We start from the raw sequence: 19,779 nt of genomic DNA, 5'->3' as shown, positions 1-19,779 counted from the left end.
ATCCCATTTTGCTTGATAGAATGTCATTTTTATCTTTTAAACTATATGACAATCTAAACTACATATATCAATCGTTTTCGTAACAGAGACAATTATCACAACCGACACAAAAATTTCTTCGATAGCGATAAACTAGCATATATAGCTCAAAATGAGAACTTTAAGGACATTGGAAATATGGACCTTTATATGTATGTATTTACATTGTTTACTAAACATCTAGACCAAAAAAATTCTACATTGTACTTTACATGTGTGTTTGTATGTGTATTTTCACGTCCTATGGTATACAAAATTGTAGTAATCCACTACTACCACGTATGATGCTATATTAGTACAACTCTAGTGCCTCGACCATCAGGTTACAGATATCCTTCGGATAAGCCTGTAAAATATAGGAGTGAATTAGTATATAGTATGCATCACAAAACACATTATATTCGTCGAATAAATTTTTTGACGTCGTAGAACTCCTATGAACAGATATCATCCGATCACGAATATTCAATAAATGTATATCTTATAAAAACCAAAACATATTACGGCTTTTATTCGTGTTATTGAAACTAATTAGACCATTTTATCGAATTCTCGACGAAATTAAATCGTGATGAATGAACTAGATTACCTGAAGCCTGGCTGCTGGAGATGGATATGGAATTTGGCCATAAATATAATGTATAAAAATACTTTTTGGCTGGAAATATATTTATTTACATTGTTGCTCTTTCTTGGAATACTTTTGATATGGGGGATACCCTTTCTTCCATGCGGAGACCTGCAGCCATGTGACATGTTTAGGACATGGTCTAAGTAAATGATTTATAGTAATTTAATAATAATAAATATTATTATTATTATTATAAAGAATGATACATTGAATTTGGTAGTAATGATCGAGACATGAATAATATTAATAATAACAAATATTAGCATGAATATTTGACAAGGTCTCATATACAAGCATTAGTTTATGTAAGTCTTACATTAAAGTATTATACTACCACAATTAATAGTCAATTTCAATTAACAAATATTATGAGAAATTTTATCTGGACCGATACTCCATTTTATGAATAAATTTTATCCATCAAGTGGAGGATGAACGGCATGAATTGGAGAGTAAATAACATTAGTTTAGCTCGACTGCTATCGACGTCCTAATGTATTTAATTCGATTTTCGATTCGAAAATCATATATTCATGAAACTTTGAAATTTTTATACAGAATGAACTTCTATAACAACTTGAGTTAATCATTTTCGTATAACGATGATTGATACAAAAGAGTTGTTATAAAAACTCATTGTGCAGTTACACATGCTCAGACCCGGACTCGGGACGTGACAATTTCAGTCATGCAACTATTAGATTTTATTTTATTCTGTAAAGAAAAATCAACTAAGCAAAAAATATATAATTGCGTCTCTTTTCTTCTTCTTCTTTTTTTGTCTACTTTAAAAGGTTGTGTGGGGGCAAATGTCAAATCGAGCAGATAATATGGCACCTGAAAATTTAGATCTACCAAATTTAGGGTCCCCCGATCAATTAGAACACCTAATATTATCAGCTTTACTCATATTTATTATAATATTTTTTAAAATAAAAATTAATAATTTTTCATATATGATCCAAATAAGATGATCATATCAAAAAATTAACTCGTAAAACCGTTTCACAAAAAAATCTGTTTACTTTTTATTAAAATAATAATAATTTTTCTCTCCCCCTTAATCTATACAAAATATTGGAAAATAATTCTAGAATGAAACAATTTTATGTTAATTTTTTCCATAAAGGATGACTAGGTGTTACTTCGTAAAAGTCTTCAATCAGTATTAAAGAAATCAAAAGAAGTTTTTTATTTAATTTTTTCGAAAATCATATTTCCATATTTTTTTCCATTTCCATAATCCAAATCCTAATTTTCCTCCTTGTCACTTATCTCCACATGATTAAAACGAAATATCATTATTTTAATATAATTCAAACTACCTCAATTCTAAACATATTATTCACATGAACAAAAAATCCTTTCAAATATAATTTAATAATATTTAGCAGACAAATTATAACATAACAAAAAAAAAAAATCTAAACATACAACTTTATCTCATGAATTCGTCTAACAAAAAAATTTCTCCAATATTTTCTAAAAACATAGGTTTCTTGTGAGTCGATCTCACGAATCTTTATCTGTGACACGGATCAACCCTACCGATATTCACAAAATAAATAATACTCTTAACATAAAAAATAATATTTTTTATGGATGACCCAAATAAGAGATATATCTCACAAAATACGACCCGTGAGACCGTCTCTCGCAAATTTTTATCTTTCTAAAAAGAATCAAATCAAATTGTTGGGAAAGTTTTAGCTAGATTTCATGGCATACCTCCTAGTGTGACATCGATCACAAATCGACGCAACGATCAATAAATTCAAAATTAATGTTAATATTTATTCTATACAGCCTAATAGAGGATCCCTAACTGGGATCGTTCGATCCTACCAGTGGGTGCAGTGCCCCCACATGATTTAGATGGTCCAGATTTAGCCACATTTGTGATTTTAAAAAAATAGTATTCCCCATGTACTTGTGGCTAAATCTGGACCCTGGATCTACACATGAGGGCACTGTCCCACATGTAGGGTGAAATATTCCAACTAACTGATCCCTACTATTAATGTTAATATTTACTTTTCTCCATTTGTAAATTTGATTAGATGGGGTTGTCCTAAATCGTGTTCTTCTAATTTGTCAAATTTCAGTGTTGAGTGCGATGATTATCTTTGCGAACATGACAACTGAATTATTACTCATATACCCCAAAACTATATTAATCGTCTAAGAAAAAATAAATAACATTGCAAAATAAAACACTCAAACTTCAACCAATTACACCTAATAAAAAATGATTAGAGAGTAGGTCTTTTGTGAGACGGTCTTACGAATTTTATCTGTAAGACAGGTCAACCCTACCGATATTCACAATAAAAAGTAATACTCTTAACATAAAAGTAATATTTTTTCATGGACGACACAAATAAGATATTCATCTCATAAAATACGACCTGTGAGACCGTTTCACAATTTTTGCCTTGATTAAAACCTAGCTGATGAACCCCCAAAAAAATATTTTTTCGAATTTAAATTTTACTTATTTCTTATATAATATATGCTCAAAAAAATGTTATTATATGATACCAGAACATATATGTGCGAGGTTAAATTGGTGTGTTCTAGAATCTCACCTTCAATGTATCAAAATAAATATATAATTTTATATTTTAATATCACACCTATATTCAAAGCATAATTATAAATATTTATAGGGAAAAAAACTTTTTTTTTCCAAAATAATATACTGAAATAAAGGTAAAATGAAACCAAAAGTGAGATCACGATAGATTTGGTGAGAAAAGGAAAGAAGATATTGACTTACTGCCTCGATATCAATTTTGTAGACCAGAAGCTTTCTTCTCTCCCGGCAGCTGGTCCTGTACGCCACCACTACATGGCCAATCGCCATCACCAGAGAACAGACGAACAGCGCCGCCTCCACCGCGCCACCGCCTCTTGAATTACTCATCATGTACACATACGAAGCCTTCAACGACACAAACACCAGCGAAGCCGCCGAGCAAACGGTGGCGATCGCCAGGTACGGCCCCCTTGATAAACTCGGGCCGTCGCAGAAACTGTAAACGCCTGTTGTAACACGCACAATGATTAAATTTACTCATAAACATGTGAGTTCGTCTATTTCTTCATTCATCTTAAGGAAGATTTTGGTGGGTTATTTTTTAGTTGTTCTTATGTTCACATAATTTCCGGGTGAGATTTATAAATTTAGAAGCTTTTGCACGAGATCCGCTATATATTTAGCTCCACCCTTTATATCCAACCCAAAAATTCAGTTGAGAATTTAGAATCTGTATATATATGTATAAATATATGTATATATATATATAAATATATATATATATATATAAATGAAATGAAATGAACCTCAGCTCATACTTACACAAAATGATGGCGGAGCGGATGATAGATATGAGAGGGATATCTATGAGGGAGTCTCGGAAGTCATAGTCTCTAAGGTACAGATACAGTGTCCGGAGGGTGATTGGCGGCGCTGGCGGCGGCAGGGCCACCGAGAGCAGGGCGGAGGGGAGCAGAGAATCAGCGATGACTAACAGAACCGGAGCTGAAAACAACAGCAAAGAGATCAACATGGCGACCAAGAAAAACAGGGTTTTGATCCATCTTGGGATTGTAAATACCAATTTCTTCAATGTTTTTTCTTCTTTCAGGAATCCCATCTCCCTTTTTCCTTCCCCCTGCCGCAGATTACTGTCTGTTTTATGCGTGGAAATTTGGTGAAAATAGAACGGAAAACGGGTTCGAAGATTTGACTCGGTTGTTGGTAAAATGTATGAATATGAAGATGAAATCCGTGCTGTGCTGGTCAAATATGGGAGGCTTATTCCGTTTCCATGCTCTGATTTATAGTTTATAACATCTCAGCTTATGCTTTCTTTTCTAACAAGGATAGGTGTCTTAAATTTTCAACTGCAATTATTTAAAAATCCATTGTCAGAAAATATTCTCCTAATTGGTGGATCGCCTATCGTTAATTAAAAATTAAAAGGATAAAAAGGAAATTGAATGATGTAATATTTCATTGTAGATAATTTTTTTAAATACGTATAAATGTAAAGTTTCTGTGCTTTAAAATTTTAAAAATATTTAAAATCTATTGTCCTAAAATAATATATTTAAATGTGCTGTAGTGTTTCTTTATCATTGTTTTTACTTTTTTGCTTGGTATATGATTATATAAAATGATTTTGTAAAAATTTATAAGAGATTTCTAGGTTATTCTTCGTTTAACATATATTAGAAAGAAAAATTGAGCAAATAACATTTAAGAATTTCGTAAGTCGAGTCATTAAAGAGATTTATCTCACAAATTGACTCGTGAGACGGTCTCGCGCGAGATGTTTTTGTGATAAGACATATGTGATTGACTTTTAAACATACATAATTGTAAAAATCTTAATTTAATATAGAATATTTTACATTTTTTTAAAATATTTCAAAACGGTGATTATTACAATTTAATTTACTGAAGGAAAGTATAGAGAGTGACCTAAGGGTTGCATTTATCACTTTCTAAAATTTATTTGTTTCTATATGTTTAGGTTTACTAAGAGATATATGAGTTATATAAATGAGAAAGGTGGAGTTTTTTTTTAGAGATAGTTATTTTTTTTATATAAAAAATTTGTGATAATTAATATTATATTGTTAAAAATTAATTTGATATTTATTTGTTATTTTGATATTTCTTATTTATTGCAATTAAATTACATAATCTAAACCATTTGATACTTAATAACAATCAATAATTTTGATTAAATTCAATCTTTTATTAATAATAACTGAACCAAACCACTTTTCGTGTTATTATTAATTTTCAGTCTCAATATCGTATTTTTCAATTTTTAATATTTTTCATCGAAAATACTAATGTGTTGTGACATTACAGACTTAAGCATCACGTTTGAGCCAAATCAATGTTACATCGATGTCACATTAGTATCACGTTGAAAACAAAATAAAAAAAAAACACACAAATATAACAAACTAAAACCTAAATTTGAAAATATAAATATCAAAATCACAAAAAATAAAATAAATATACAAGATCAAAAGTGTAACTTTTTCTTAATTTTTTTAAATGAACCTAATATATATATACAGTTTTTTTATATATCTTTATAACTAAATAAGAGTTCTTTTCTGTAAGCTCTTAAATTTGAATATAATAAATATAGAGAAAAAAATTTAATAGAGATTATTTGATTAGAGTATATGTTTATTTTGAGACGAGCCGTCAATATTTATAATACTAAGTAGTAATTTTGGCATAAAAGTAATATTTTTCTATGAGTGACCTAAATAAAAGATTTGTCTCAAAAAAATGACTTGTAAGATCATCTCACATAAATTTTTGTATTTTTTATAATTAATCATAGTCGATTCCAATTTCGTTTGGACCATATAATGTAATAGTGTTGATGTTTGTTGGATTTATTTGATTTTATTGGACGAGCGGACCCTTTTTTTTGTTCGTTACTGTCTGCTTTTATAGACTAGTTAATGGAACACTAATATGAAATCTGGTCTTGACCAGATTCTGTGTATTATAGTTAGTTGATTATTCGTTATTTTGGCAACTATTAGCGAATTGATATTTAACATTTTGTAGTTCCCAATATTATAGCCAAATTGTTAAATTTTTTTTAAAAAAAATCTTACACATTATCTGAAAATGAGCTTTTGAATTTGTATTATTACTATATCATTACCATTTTTGTTAGGCAAAAATTTGTGTGAGACGGTCTCACATGTCATATTTTGTGAGACGGATATTTTATTTGGATAATCCATAAAAAGTAATACTTTTTATGCTAAGGCTGTGCTTGGTTGGGGTGATTAGGTGTGTTTATTTTTTTAACCCACCTAATCACCTGTTTGGTACGTTTTTTATTTAACCAAGTTAATCCTTCCTATGAATGATTATGTTATATTATGTGTGATAAAATAATAACTCCTCACTCCCTATAATTATTTATCACACTCTTAATCCATCCTATTTTTCCAATTTTACCCTTCTTCTAAATCAAAACTCACAACCAATTCCCTCCACCGACCGCCGGATGACCACCCCGCTGTCGGCCGACCGCCGCCGCCTCTTTCTGTCGTCCGACCCCCGGCTGATAGCCGGACCGCAGTCGTTGTCGCCTCCGCCGCCGCCGACCGTTGTCACAAAAATGGAAGGGCAATTTTGTCAATTCATCAAAAGATTAGTATTTATCTCATTCTTAACAATCATACCAAACATAATATTATTTTATCATTATCTATTTCAATCATTCTTTTTATCATTTCTCTCTTAATCATTTCATTATTTTATCCTCCAAATCAAACGTAGTCTAAAAGTATTACTTTTTATTATGAATATCGGTAGGATTGACCCGTCTCACAGACAAAAATCAGTGAGACCATCTCACAATAGATATACTCTTTTTGTTGTGGTGTTGTTGCTATAAATATTCTATTTTTTATGAACAATTATAGTTGGTAATAGATTAGTCAAAATAAATTTGGCTTCTCGGATTAGTCCGTCCCACCATATAAAAAGTAGGAGTTGAGTTGGGTTAGTAATTTTTCGCCATGGCAAAATGGCGAGTTACGGTCCGCCCCATCCGTCTGGTTCTTTTTGACGTCTCTAGTTGGTGGTAATGATATACCTAAAATGTTTTAAATTGTACACCACATATGCATACATGATACACAAGTGAATACTAATCTATACTACCATACAAAACAATTTATTGTATATGCATACATGATACATAAGAGAATTCTAATTTATACTATTATATGAAAAATCTGTCAGTTAAAAGATATCAACTTTTGTTTTTCAAATTGTCTTTACACTAATATTTTTATTCAAAACTGTATTTATAAATTATTTTCAATATTACTATTTTCAAACTGTATTATGACATTTTACTAATTATATAAATTATTATTGAATTAAACATAAAATTAAGTATTTGATGAAATTAAAAATATATAAATTATTATTATGTTTGCATAATTTACTATTTAAATAAACTACCCTTTCACAAAATAAAGGAAGGGTACTGTCTTTAATCAACAGTCAGAGAGATGTGTCACTGTTTTGTCACGAATATCTAGAATATTATTATTATTATTATTTAAAATATTATTTATATACTGCCAAATATTTTCAATTATCATTACTGTTATTGCTTATGTAAGCAATGAAGTCGCGATTTGTACAATCACGAGTTCTCACACGTTTAAAATTTGTCTTACGATTCTACGTCATTTACATATTTAAAAAAAATTCACTCACAACGCTTTCGAAGAAGTAAACATAGTACTTGAACATTAGTTTGACATTTGGAAATTGTGGGAATCCTTCAGCTTGCATACAAAGAAAACAACATTCGGGTTTTTGTGAGATGGTTTTATGATTATACGTCTGTGCGTGGATCCGTAATAAAAATCGATTTCGTCTATACTTTCCATAAAAACAATATTTTTGATGTAAAAAGTACTTTCTAAAGTACAGTGTCATCTAATAGTCATACAAAATTCTAAAATATCTTGATATGTTATAATTAAATTTTACTTTGACAAAATAAGTGTAACATCAATAATGATATAAATATATAATATGTCGATATTTAAAAATATCGATGCTTTAATATATTATCGAGTTAGAGCAGCAACACGCAAACTTGTATATCACAACTAGTCGATATCATCCATTAAAAAAAAAAAATTTAACTACTCGATATTATATAATTTTCAAATTAATTTAAAAAGGTGCAAGTTGCAATCCCGACACGTACGATACCGAAATTCTAACAAATAACGTCGATTTTGTCCTGATTTTTTTCAACCACATGAAATCTTATTTTGGGACATTAATTTAGTATATTTAAAAATGACATGTTTTTAAGTTAATAACAATATTTTATATATTATAGAATCATTGGAAATTCACTAAAAAGAATGTCAAGTTTTATAAAAAAAAATTGGAAATATTATATAATAGATGAGCTAAACAAGATGACAAAAACTTGTGTGATACAATCTCACGGATCGTATTTTGTGAGACGAATATTTTATTTGGGCCATCCATGAAAAATTATTACTTTTTATGCTAAGAGCATTAATTTTTATTGTGAATATCGGTAGAGTTGAATCGTCTCACATATAAAGATTCGTGAGACCGTCTCACAAGAGACCTATTAAAACAAGAAATCTTTTAAGTAAAATATTACTAAAAATTTTCCAACCCCAAATATTTCATATTTTCCTTACTTTCAACTTCTTTGTATATTTAATTAAAATATTGTCCATTATGATATACTAAATTTATTACATATCTTAAAAAAAATATTTTAACACTAATTTTATATTTAATTTAGTTCATTAAATATAAAATCATTAATTTATGACGTATTCAGCTAGCTGCGTAGTCGGAAGAAAAATCTACATTTTGCAGAAGGCCCCCCACCGGCCACCCCCACCCCCCCTGCCTTTTAGGTGGGGGGATACCATAGGATTACAATTCTTTCTATTACAAATCATCCACGTACATTAACAAATGTATCCCACAATTATTATTGTAATAAATAATCAAAAAATTAACTTAAAATAGGCCAGGCGTAATATTCTCAACTAATATATATATTAATTTTGAATATTTAGCAAATAAGTACATTGATTTATTTTATTTTATTTCATTTTAATTATCAATAATAAAAAGCGTGTGTCTTGATTTTATTTTATTTCCGTATGTTTTGTTTTATAAAATAAATCGTTAGTCATCATCGGACGACACGTTTTACACACGGGAAACTCTAGATCACAATACATGTGTAGGGTAAGATTTGGATCCACCTAAGTCACCCCATACAATTGGGAATCCTAAATCAATCATCCTTCGATTTTTTCATCAAATTAATTTCGGAAAAAAAAAAAATAAAAATAGTCTCGTAAATTGATATGAGTAGGATATTTCGGGGGTGTACTCAACGTAAGAGATTTATTGACTTTTAGTTACTTCTGTAGATTTTTAAAGTCCAGATGTATTTAATTAAGACTTTTACATACTTTATAGAAGTCTAATGGTATTCAAAATAGACTTTCATAGAGTTTTAAAAAGTCAAGTGGTATTCAATATTGACTTTTAAAAACTCTATACAAATTTATAGGTATTCGAATTTTCAATAGATTTTTTTTAACTTCATGGTTTTCACTAACATACAAACATTAAACACTAAGGTACAACTATAAATTGTCAAAAATTGTATTTGGTTCAACCAAATATTTGGATTGATTTTTAAAACTTCTAACTCATACACAAGCTATTTATTTCTTTCTCTGTCACTTCACATCACCTCTTTTCTTATCTTCTATCCTCTTATCTATTTATATCACTCTCTCAAATTTTCGAAGTGTATCTCTATATATATTTTCGTCTTTGCTTTTCAAATTTTTTATTTTTTGGCTGATTGTTTATTTAATATTTTTTTTAATATCATAGAAAATTTTTAATTTTAAAATTTATTTTGTGCTTTTTAATTTATGATTAATGTAATATTCAATAATAATAAAAGATGATCCAAAAATGTCGCTTAATTTTTAATAATTCAATAGTCTCGCAACAACCATGATTTTTTAAATTATTTTTAGCATTTTCAATTAATACGTAAGCTATGATATTTTTATACAAGATTATATCCACACAATGCTAAATAATATTCTTTTCACATGTATATTATCAATTCAAAAACAATGTTATAGATTAATCAATTGATGTATTTTAAAAAATTTACAAACATGCATACAAATCCACATATATACACATGTAAAGATTAAATGATTTAACATTTAAATAAGTAAATTTATTTATTAATATAAATATTAAAAACTATTTTAAATTGAATATGTTATATATGCCAATTAACTATTGGTTCAAAGAAATTAATTAAAAATAATTTTTTACAATTAAGTACAAAATTTATAAAATTATATAAAAAAAATGTTCACAAAATTCTATAAAAATCTTGCAAAAAATCTACACGAATCCACATAAATCTGTGATATTCTGTAAAATTCAATAAAAATCTATCATTTGAAAAAGTAATAAAAATTATCAAAACTCCGAATTGAATACATCTCACTTCCTTATATTATTTAAAATTTGATTTTAATACGATAACTTTGATTTATTTTTGTACTCCGAGAGCTAAGATGATCTCGGTCATTGTTGGTGGAAAACGACTATAGTGAAAAAAAACTAATTTAATGTAATATGACAAAATTTTGATCAATTAGATGATCGATCATATGTTTATATTCGTCAATGGATTAATTTTCAACAATTACCTATTAATCATTTTTTTCGAGAAAAAATAAAGTAGTAGAGTAAATAATATTAAAGATAATGCATTCAGATTGAGTAATCGACAAACATAGAATCAAGTTCTCAATATTAAATATATTATTGTTCTTTTTTTTCTTCCCATTCTCGTATTATATGAAAACACCAGAATTTTTCGTTTAGGTTGGAAGATTTTGTAATAAAAGACCTTATTTTGGATAAAAAAAAATTATAAGTTTTTCTTGGAAAAATATGTGTTGTTTCAATTAAATTTTTTTTAGCAAGTGTGCATCAACTCAAACACCACGATTTTGATAGTTGTAGTAAGCAAATACGAAATTTGTGCTTGCCAAAAATAAATACTCGAGCCTTGCTCGGCAAATTCGAATTGGATTCACCAAATAGAAACGTAGTTTTGACCAAACTATTAACAAGAAAATCTGACTAATTGAAAATGGCTATTTTTTTCTCTTGTTGTTTTATTGTCCAGTTTGGTAGCTTGATCTAGAGGTGTTTGCATTGTTCTACTACACTGTCATGTTTCAAATTTTTAAAACACTTTTTTTATAGTTGCTTAAATTTCGTATGTTTTGACACGAAATCAGACAAATTGTTGATTTTTTTAATACATATTTCACTTACGAGTATGTCTCTTGTGAAACAGTCTCACGAATATTTATCTGTGAGACGGGTCAATCCTACCGATATTCACAATAAAGAGTAATACTCTTAGAATAAAAAGTAATACTTTTTTAATGGATGATCCAAATAAGAGATCCGTCTACAAAATACGACCTGTGAGATCGACTTACACAAGTTTTTATCTTCACTTAAATAAACTTCTATTGAAATGTTTTGTCGATTATTTTAATTATTGTTACTATCTTGTTTGGCAAGAATTCGACTATTTGATATTGTACAATTGATTATTTAATTATATCGTTAGTTCATCAAGTAGATTGCAATTCTACGTAAAATTAATCCTTTGGAACTTTTATTATTATCAAGTGAATTCATGATAATGTTTAATTGAGAAATGGAAATTTGAGATTTGAGAGACTAAATGACATGTACCTGCAAAATTTAAGGATAATATACATCACACCATACAAAATAATCATCACCACATAATAGTAGCAAGTCGCCATATATCTTCACATCAATCTCATTTGATATTTTTTATGACTTCAGAACTCACAATCGTTAACCATTCGATGCATACTGAGTAAATATCTAGACTAACGTAATAACTTGCTTACAACTCACATTAGTCAAATAAACGACACTGGGCAAGCTCTGCGTGAATAGCTTGTCGAAAAAAGTGTCAGTTGGGGAATTGAACTCCTGCATTTTGATTAGGTGGTCGTCAAATCTACCAACTCGGACATCTCAAATGTGGATTTGAACCCTGTATTCTTTATTGATAGCGATTACTAGATATGCAGCGAGTGCAAGGTAAAATAGAAAGGAAAAACAATTATTATGCTTATTAATTCCATCTAATAGCCGATGATGGCTTGCATCTGACATTGTAAAGTAAGGATAAAACAATTATGATGCTCGTTATTTCAATTAAAAGCATACTATGATCTACATTCGACATCAATATTTCAAATTTAAGATGATATCGATTTTAGTTGTAAAAACCGAAAAAAAATACAAACTAAAAGCCCAAAGTAAATTTCAAAAAAACCCAAATATGTTTATTGGGCTTTTGGCTCATTAGCCTAAAAGGAGGATGGCATTGGATTAGGATTTTTTTTAGTGTGAATGGATTGGGATTCGGGACTATATGGTAGATAAACTTATTCAATAATTATAATAATATCATAAAATATTTTATGCGTTAATATAATTTACTTTTGAGTATATAAATCCTTGAACACTATTTCAACTTTTTTTTAAAAAAAGCAGCATAAAAAATGTCAAAGTTATATTCAAGATTATTATCACTACTTTCGTGTGATGATCACACCAAACTGATGTTAAAGAATGCGTGAAGAGGATCTTATCCAAAGGTAAATCAACTACGACGCTCAAGTTATCACAAGGCATCAAAAACAAAAATGTACGTGAATAATACATTTATGAGTAAATAATCATTGTTAGATGTATCAAATCAGTTGGATTATGATCTTAAGAGTTGTATATATGAGACAATCTCTCTCATTTAATTACCTTTTGAGGTGAAGTTATGTCAAAATAATTTTAGCAAGATATCAGAGTCTATACTACCATTATGCATCGGACTGTCTTCTGAGCAACTCGTTAATGACTTGTAAATTTCAAGTTTCAGTTCATTTTTCAATCATGAACGTGAGAAGTATATATTAGTGTTAGATATATCACATCAGACGAACGTTGTATATTGGACTTTGAAAATTTTTATTTTTTATTTTTAGCTAACTTTTTAGATGAAATTAAGTCCAATTCCATAAGCTTAGCATAGCCTGTTAGATAAATTTTTCATAATTTATTTTGATGTTGATAACGAACAAAGTTACTATTGTGAAAATTCTGATCAATTCGTGGGGGTGCCCCCAAAAGCTATTCAAAACCCACACAACTTTTCGCAAGGGGTAAGGCAACTCTCTGAAAACAACACATTGTTTCATGATGCGTTTTCATGAAAGGGTGCATTGTTTCATGAAGAGTCGCGTCCGTTCTGAATCAATGTTTCATTTTTATATATATGACATCATTAGTTCAAGAAAAGTATTCAGATTCTGATTTGATTTAGTCACCTACAAAATTCAGAAAATCTCCATTGTGTCCTGAGATAAATTTTTCATATCTCTCTGACTAAAGCGAAGGAGAAAACATTTCTTAAAAGAAAACATTGCAAACATGCTTTGAAATTCATTCACATTTTTCAAAATAATCTCACAACATAGCCTATCTTTGTGAGATTCATAAATTTCTAATATGAGATTACATGGCATCGTGATATGTGTGTATCTATATATATAGAACGTTACGGTGTATATTTTTAAAATATGACAAAAAATTAGTATTATTTTAGGTTTTCTACTTATATCATTATTCCATTCGAAATTTAGACACTTGGCTAGGAGTTTCTTGTAATGATTTTTTTTTAAATTTGGTCTCTTGTATTGATTCCATCTAAAAGTCTCTCCCACTAATTTAGCTCGAATGGATCGGGGATTCGGGACTAGCGTTAAAAGTAAAAATTTGATGGAAGGAAATACCCCGTATGGTAGATAAACTTATTCAATAAATACAATAATATCATAAAATATTTTACGCTTTAATATAATTTACTTTTGAGTACTATTTCAACTTTTAAAAAAATCAGCATAAAAATGTCAAAGTTATATTCAAAATTATTGTCACTCTATGTGAATCATACAACAATGAGTAAATAATCACCAGTAAAAAAAACTTGTCAGATGTTAGTGTATCAAATCAGCTGGTTGTATATACGAGACAATCTCTCGTTGAATTAACTTTTGGGACGAACTTAAGTCAAAATAATTTTAATAAGGTATCAGAGTTTATACTATTATTATGTGTCGGATTGTCTTATGAGCAACTCGTTAATGACTTGTAAATTTCAAGGTTCAATTCATTTTTCATTCATTGACGTGAGAGATGTATATTAGTGTTAGATATCCACATCAGACGAAAGTTGTATGTTAGACTTGGACAAATTTTTCGTTTTCAGCCAGTTTTTTGGGTGATATTAAGTCCAACTCCATAAGCTTAACATAGTTCAACTTTAAGAGAATTCATAAATTCCTAATATGGAATTATATGGCATCGTGATCTGTGTATATATTATAATGAAACATTAAGGTATATATTTTTAAAATATGACAAAAAATTAGTATTATTTTTGGTTTTCTACTTATATCATTATTCCATTCGAAATTTAGACACTTGGCTAGGAGTTTCTCGAATTTTTTTTTTAAAATTTGGTTTCTTGTGTTGATTCCATCTAAAAGTCTCTCCTACTAAAAAATATATACACAATTTCTTTTTCCTTTTTCTTTTGGTTGAGAAACCTAAATATCGACAGATGTTATAGTTTAAAATATTAAATAAATTTTTATAATCCAGAAAGCACCACTTTACTGTGAAACGACGTCGTATTTTTTATACAACGGGCCAAAAGGCCTACTCGTTTTTACGCTTTTACAGTATTTAAATGAAAATATCGGCAGATATTTTCGACATCTTGGTCAATCCTTACTGCACATCACAGCGCGTGTGTCCACTCTTCTCGACACCACTCTTCGTAACTTGTCAGTAATTAATTTCTAAATTTCTTTAAAATATAATATATTTATAATAAATTAATTTGAGGATTTGTATTGAAAAATATGTATTATTAATCTTACACGTGATATTATTTTGTTGTATTTTTTATTTTAATTGTAAAATAAAACTGTTTCAAGCTACCATAAGTAATAAATTTGGTGCATGTTAACCAAAATAAAAACGCGATACTTATTATTAGATATTTAGATATTAAAAAAAGTTTGAATCATATATAAACTTTATCTTAAATTTATATCCCCAATAATTTATAATATATGATCAGTTTTCTCCACGTATTTGATATATTAAAAATCTCGACGATAATAATGTAGCGACTTTTTTCCCCGATTTTCTAATGTTATAATGCCTATCAAGATTAAAGGTTAAGATATTAATATTTTACGATTATATGGTTCATTTTCTTCCATTTTTAAATATATTTTTATATAATTTCGCTCTTCATAAAATATTAATATAATCAAAATATAAGAATTTTACATCGAAAAAATATTACGTACATATGATTTAGATCGATTTATAATTCATCTGATATTATTTTTTTGATTTTTTTAAAAAATAAATAACACGCGCTAAAACTCGCGTGGCTACTCACGAGCCTTATAGAGCTGATCTGTTCTGGAAGATAAGCAACCCACGCACACCACCAATTGCTGAATCTCCAAAAAAATTTCGCCGCCTATTTTTCCAGACAAAACCACTGGAAACCTCTACCACCGCCGCCGAGGCCTTAGCTGCTGAACCCGACCATGGACAACGAGTCCTCCAACCACAGACAGAACTCCCCCAAATCAGCCGCTCCCCACTCCACCAGCCCGCTCTTCCCCAAGGGAGACGAATCTGCCGATGGAGATCCTGAAGTCTGGGCGGCGTTCACCGCCAATTTCAGCCAGGTCCAGTCTGTACTCGATCGCAATCGCTCCTTGATTCAGCAGGTGAACGAGAATCATAGGTCGAAAATCCAAGACAATCTGGTGAAGAACGTGGAATTGATCCAAGAAATAAACGGGAACATCGCGAAGGTCGTGTCTCTGTACTCAAATCTGTCGGCCGATTTCTCGAGCATGTTTCATCAGCGGAATTCCGCGGCGTCTGAGGCGAAGAGCAAGGCGGAAGAGAAGAGCAGTGAGTGATTCATTTACCGTACGTTGAATTCATCATCCCCGGTCGTCGCCTGTATTATGTTTCCTTCTTGTTTATGTTTCTAATAATAAAATCTTAAATTCAGTAATATTTAGTTAAAAAATATTTAGAATTAAATAAAATATTCTTTTTAAAATAAAGATTTCTCAAAAATATAATGATTAAAGTTTGATATCCTGAAATAATAAGCACATTAAATTGCATTGTTAAATTTGTTTAGGAGGAAATGATTTCATTTTTTGAAAGATTTTGTCATGAATTTCAAATAACAACCCTCAAATTTATTTGAAATCTACATGCTCGTTTATATCGCTTGATCTGATTGGTTATGTCGATGTAAAATAGTGACAATAGATATTAATTGTCTCTTATAAGTACGACGATAGAGAAAGAGTAATACTGATTCTACGATACATGAGACAACGTCATATATAAAAATTCATATGCTTAGAATTAAAATGCCTTAATCAATTAAGGTCGTGTTTTGTAAGGGTGACCCATCGGTTTATTTTAAATAAACTCACTTCATCATATGATTATTTATCCCACTTTTAATCTATCATATTTTTTCAATTTTATCCTTCTTTTAAATCCAGACTCACCAGCAATTCCTTACACCGACCGCCGAACGACCACCCCTGCTGCTGCCGACCACCGCCGACCGTCGTCGACCACCGCCGCCGACTGTTGGCCGACCACCGGCCGATAGCCGAACCGCCGATGCCGCCCCCGCCGCCGCTTCCGGCCGGCCAACCACCGGCACCACCGACCACAGTCACAAAACTGGAAGGACAATTTTGTCAATTCATTTAAAGATTATTATTTATCCAATTCTTAAAAATCATACCAAACATAATATTATTTTATTATTATCTACTTCAATTATTCTTTTATTATTTCTCTCATGATCATTTCATTATTTTTCAAACATAGCTTAAATAGATTTGCAAAAGTGTGTGCGTTAAGCATAATGAAAAATGTGAACAGTAAGTACTCCAATTCCACGTACATTTCTGCTTTTGAAACATTTTGTAAAAAGTAAAAGAAATAAATTTACGATAGATATTAATAAGTTTATTAGGATTTTAAATAAAAATAATGACAATAAACAAATTTAATATTTATTAATAATGATTATATCTGCTGATGTGGACTAAAAGGCCCGGAAAAAGGGATAGTTGATTTACAAAGTAGAATGAAATTAAGTGTAGGAATTTGAAACAACTATAATTAATAATTTTCTGTTTTGAATTTATTAATTTCTAGTAAAATAAGTATTAGATAAATACAACTATTTCTGTTTGTTTTGTTTTGTTTTGTTTCATTATTCTTGTCAATTTTCAATGCTATCATTAAATTAAATTTTTATCACTTGTATTATAGTGTTTAATTGATGATAAAAACTTTTGTGAGACAGTCTCACGGGTCGTATTTTGTGAGACGAATCTCTTATTTGGGTCATCCACGAAAATTTATTAATTTTTATGCTAATATCATTACTTTTTCTTGTAAATATCGGTAGGATTGATCCGTTTCACAGATAAAGATTCGTGAGACCGTCTCACAAAAACCCACTCTTAATTAATAATAGTTGAAATAAGACGTTTGTTTCTTATTTAACTAATCATAATGCAAGAAATGAATTAAAGAATATTTGAATATAATTGATATTTAATACATCAACCATCAAGCTATAAAAATTTAAATAATGGAGTCCATCGAAATCAAGGTTAGTTTTCATTGTGTTTATTTAATAAATCTAATTGTATTGCATGATAATTAGTTTTTTTTATATAATTTAATTTTAATTTCTTTTTATGATTAAATTTGAGAAAACCCCTTTATTTATTTTAATGTTTTTAACTATCAACGCTATTAATCACTACTACATATTTATCAATTTTATTGAATATGGTTAGTTTGGGTGTGACGCGTTTAAACTAACACAATAAATTCAAATATTCACACATTATTTCTTGAAAAATTATATTCGTTTTATTTAGATTCAAATATTCACACATTATCTCTACGAATTAGATATAATTTCATTATTGTGATCAAATAAAAATTAAAATATAACAAAATAGTTACAAATACAATATAAACTCTACCAACCGAGTATGCACTTTATTTGTGTATAATATCATATATAAATATTATGTTTTCACATATTATTATTTTAAATCACTTGATTTATTTATATTTCATGAGATTAATTAGATATAAGAGTAAAAATATTATATTTTAGTCATAACTGATTACTTGTTATTTTATTAATTGATTTGATTAATAACGGTGGAGTGAACATGAGAAAGTGAAGGGGATTGGAGGCGATATTTTTATAATCGAACTGATAATGGAATCGGTCTATTTTAAAATAACGGTTCAATTTGTTGGATTGGTTTAAACGGATAGTCGGATCGGAACACTGTTATATCATATTAAATAATATTATAATATAATAAATAATGTATTTTAAATTTAACATTATAAATAATAAAAAATATATATTCCAATGTTTGCAATATCAAATAAGCTATAACACTACTAAAATAATATATTTAACAAAATTCAAAATCCAAATAATCATATATCTAATTAAAAATTTAAATTTAAAAATTATAACAAAAATTGCGAACCGGTCCAATCGATTGACTAATAAAACGGTTTTTGGACAATGTCCAAACCAGATCCGTAACCGATTTTCAATCGAACTGGTTTGTCCTGTCCGGTTCTAAAAACTATAATCAAAGAAGTGTATAAATTATATAATGACATTTTTTGGTATCAGAAACATGCAATGGTATGATAAAATTATTTTTAAATGATAAAAACATTAACAAAAAAATAATACAAATAAAGTATAATATTACGGTAATTTGCTGAAAAATGCATCTGTCCAATATTTTGTTATGATTCAGTACCTATGAGTTTATTTTTGTGTTTTAATACCTGAAAACAGTCTAGCTTTATTTTTAGTACATGTGTTATGCAATTTTACATTTTTACCCCTTTTTAATGAATAAAAAATTATAAGAATCCCTCCCTATTGCTGTTCATCTTCCCTCATCGGCTCTCTTTCCCGCTTCCCCTCCTGTTGTCTTCTGTCCGAGAAACCTTTTTTTTTTCCTTCAATTTCTTAATCGGCTCTCTTTCTCGCTTCCCCTCCTGTTGTCATCTGTCCGAGAAACCTTTTTTTTCCTTCAATTTCTTACACACCCTTATCTATAAACCCTCTCCCGTTCTCCATCGGCCCAATTTACCATATTTCCGCAAGTGTATGTAACTAACTCTTCGCACAAACCCGTAGCTCAAAATCGTCAATCTTTGT

The 19,779-nt window shown here is 29.1% G+C and overlaps 1 protein-coding gene across 1 annotated transcript; it reads right to left on the bottom strand.

Moving 5' to 3' along the window:
- Positions 1 to 277: 277 nt before the first annotated feature.
- LOC142524936 (uncharacterized) lies at positions 278 to 4,539 on the bottom strand. The gene is made up of 4 exons (XM_075629095.1): positions 4,032 to 4,539; positions 3,450 to 3,715; positions 629 to 778; positions 278 to 385 (listed from the first exon to the last, which is right to left on the bottom strand). Exons 1-3 carry the CDS (start codon positions 4,327 to 4,329, stop codon positions 710 to 712), a joined length of 633 nt encoding a protein of 210 aa, XP_075485210.1. The 5' UTR covers positions 4,330 to 4,539; the 3' UTR covers positions 278 to 385; positions 629 to 709.
- Between the last annotated feature and the right edge of the window lie 15,240 nt (positions 4,540 to 19,779).

The sequence above is a fragment of the Primulina tabacum genome, chromosome 14 (genome assembly GCF_025594145.1).
Source record: "Primulina tabacum isolate GXHZ01 chromosome 14, ASM2559414v2, whole genome shotgun sequence".
Classification (NCBI taxonomy): Eukaryota; Viridiplantae; Streptophyta; class Magnoliopsida; order Lamiales; family Gesneriaceae; genus Primulina; species Primulina tabacum.
The sequence above is the reverse complement of the archived record's forward strand: the minus strand, read 5'-3'. Positions and strand labels throughout refer to the sequence as shown.

What these genes read in the sequence shown, in the direction of transcription:
- LOC142524936 (XM_075629095.1), bottom strand. Translation starts at nt 4,329, where the DNA reads ATGGGATTCCTGAAAGAAGAAAAAACATTGAAGAAATTGGTATTTACA. An exon ending in CCGCTCCGCCATCATTTTGT is followed by an intron (nt 3,716 to 4,031) that starts GTAAGTATGAGC and finishes GTGTTACAACAG; the next exon opens with GCGTTTACAGTTTCTGCGAC. An exon ending in ACAAAATTGATATCGAGGCA is followed by an intron (nt 779 to 3,449) that starts GTAAGTCAATAT and finishes ACATGGCTGCAG; the next exon opens with GTCTCCGCATGGAAGAAAGG.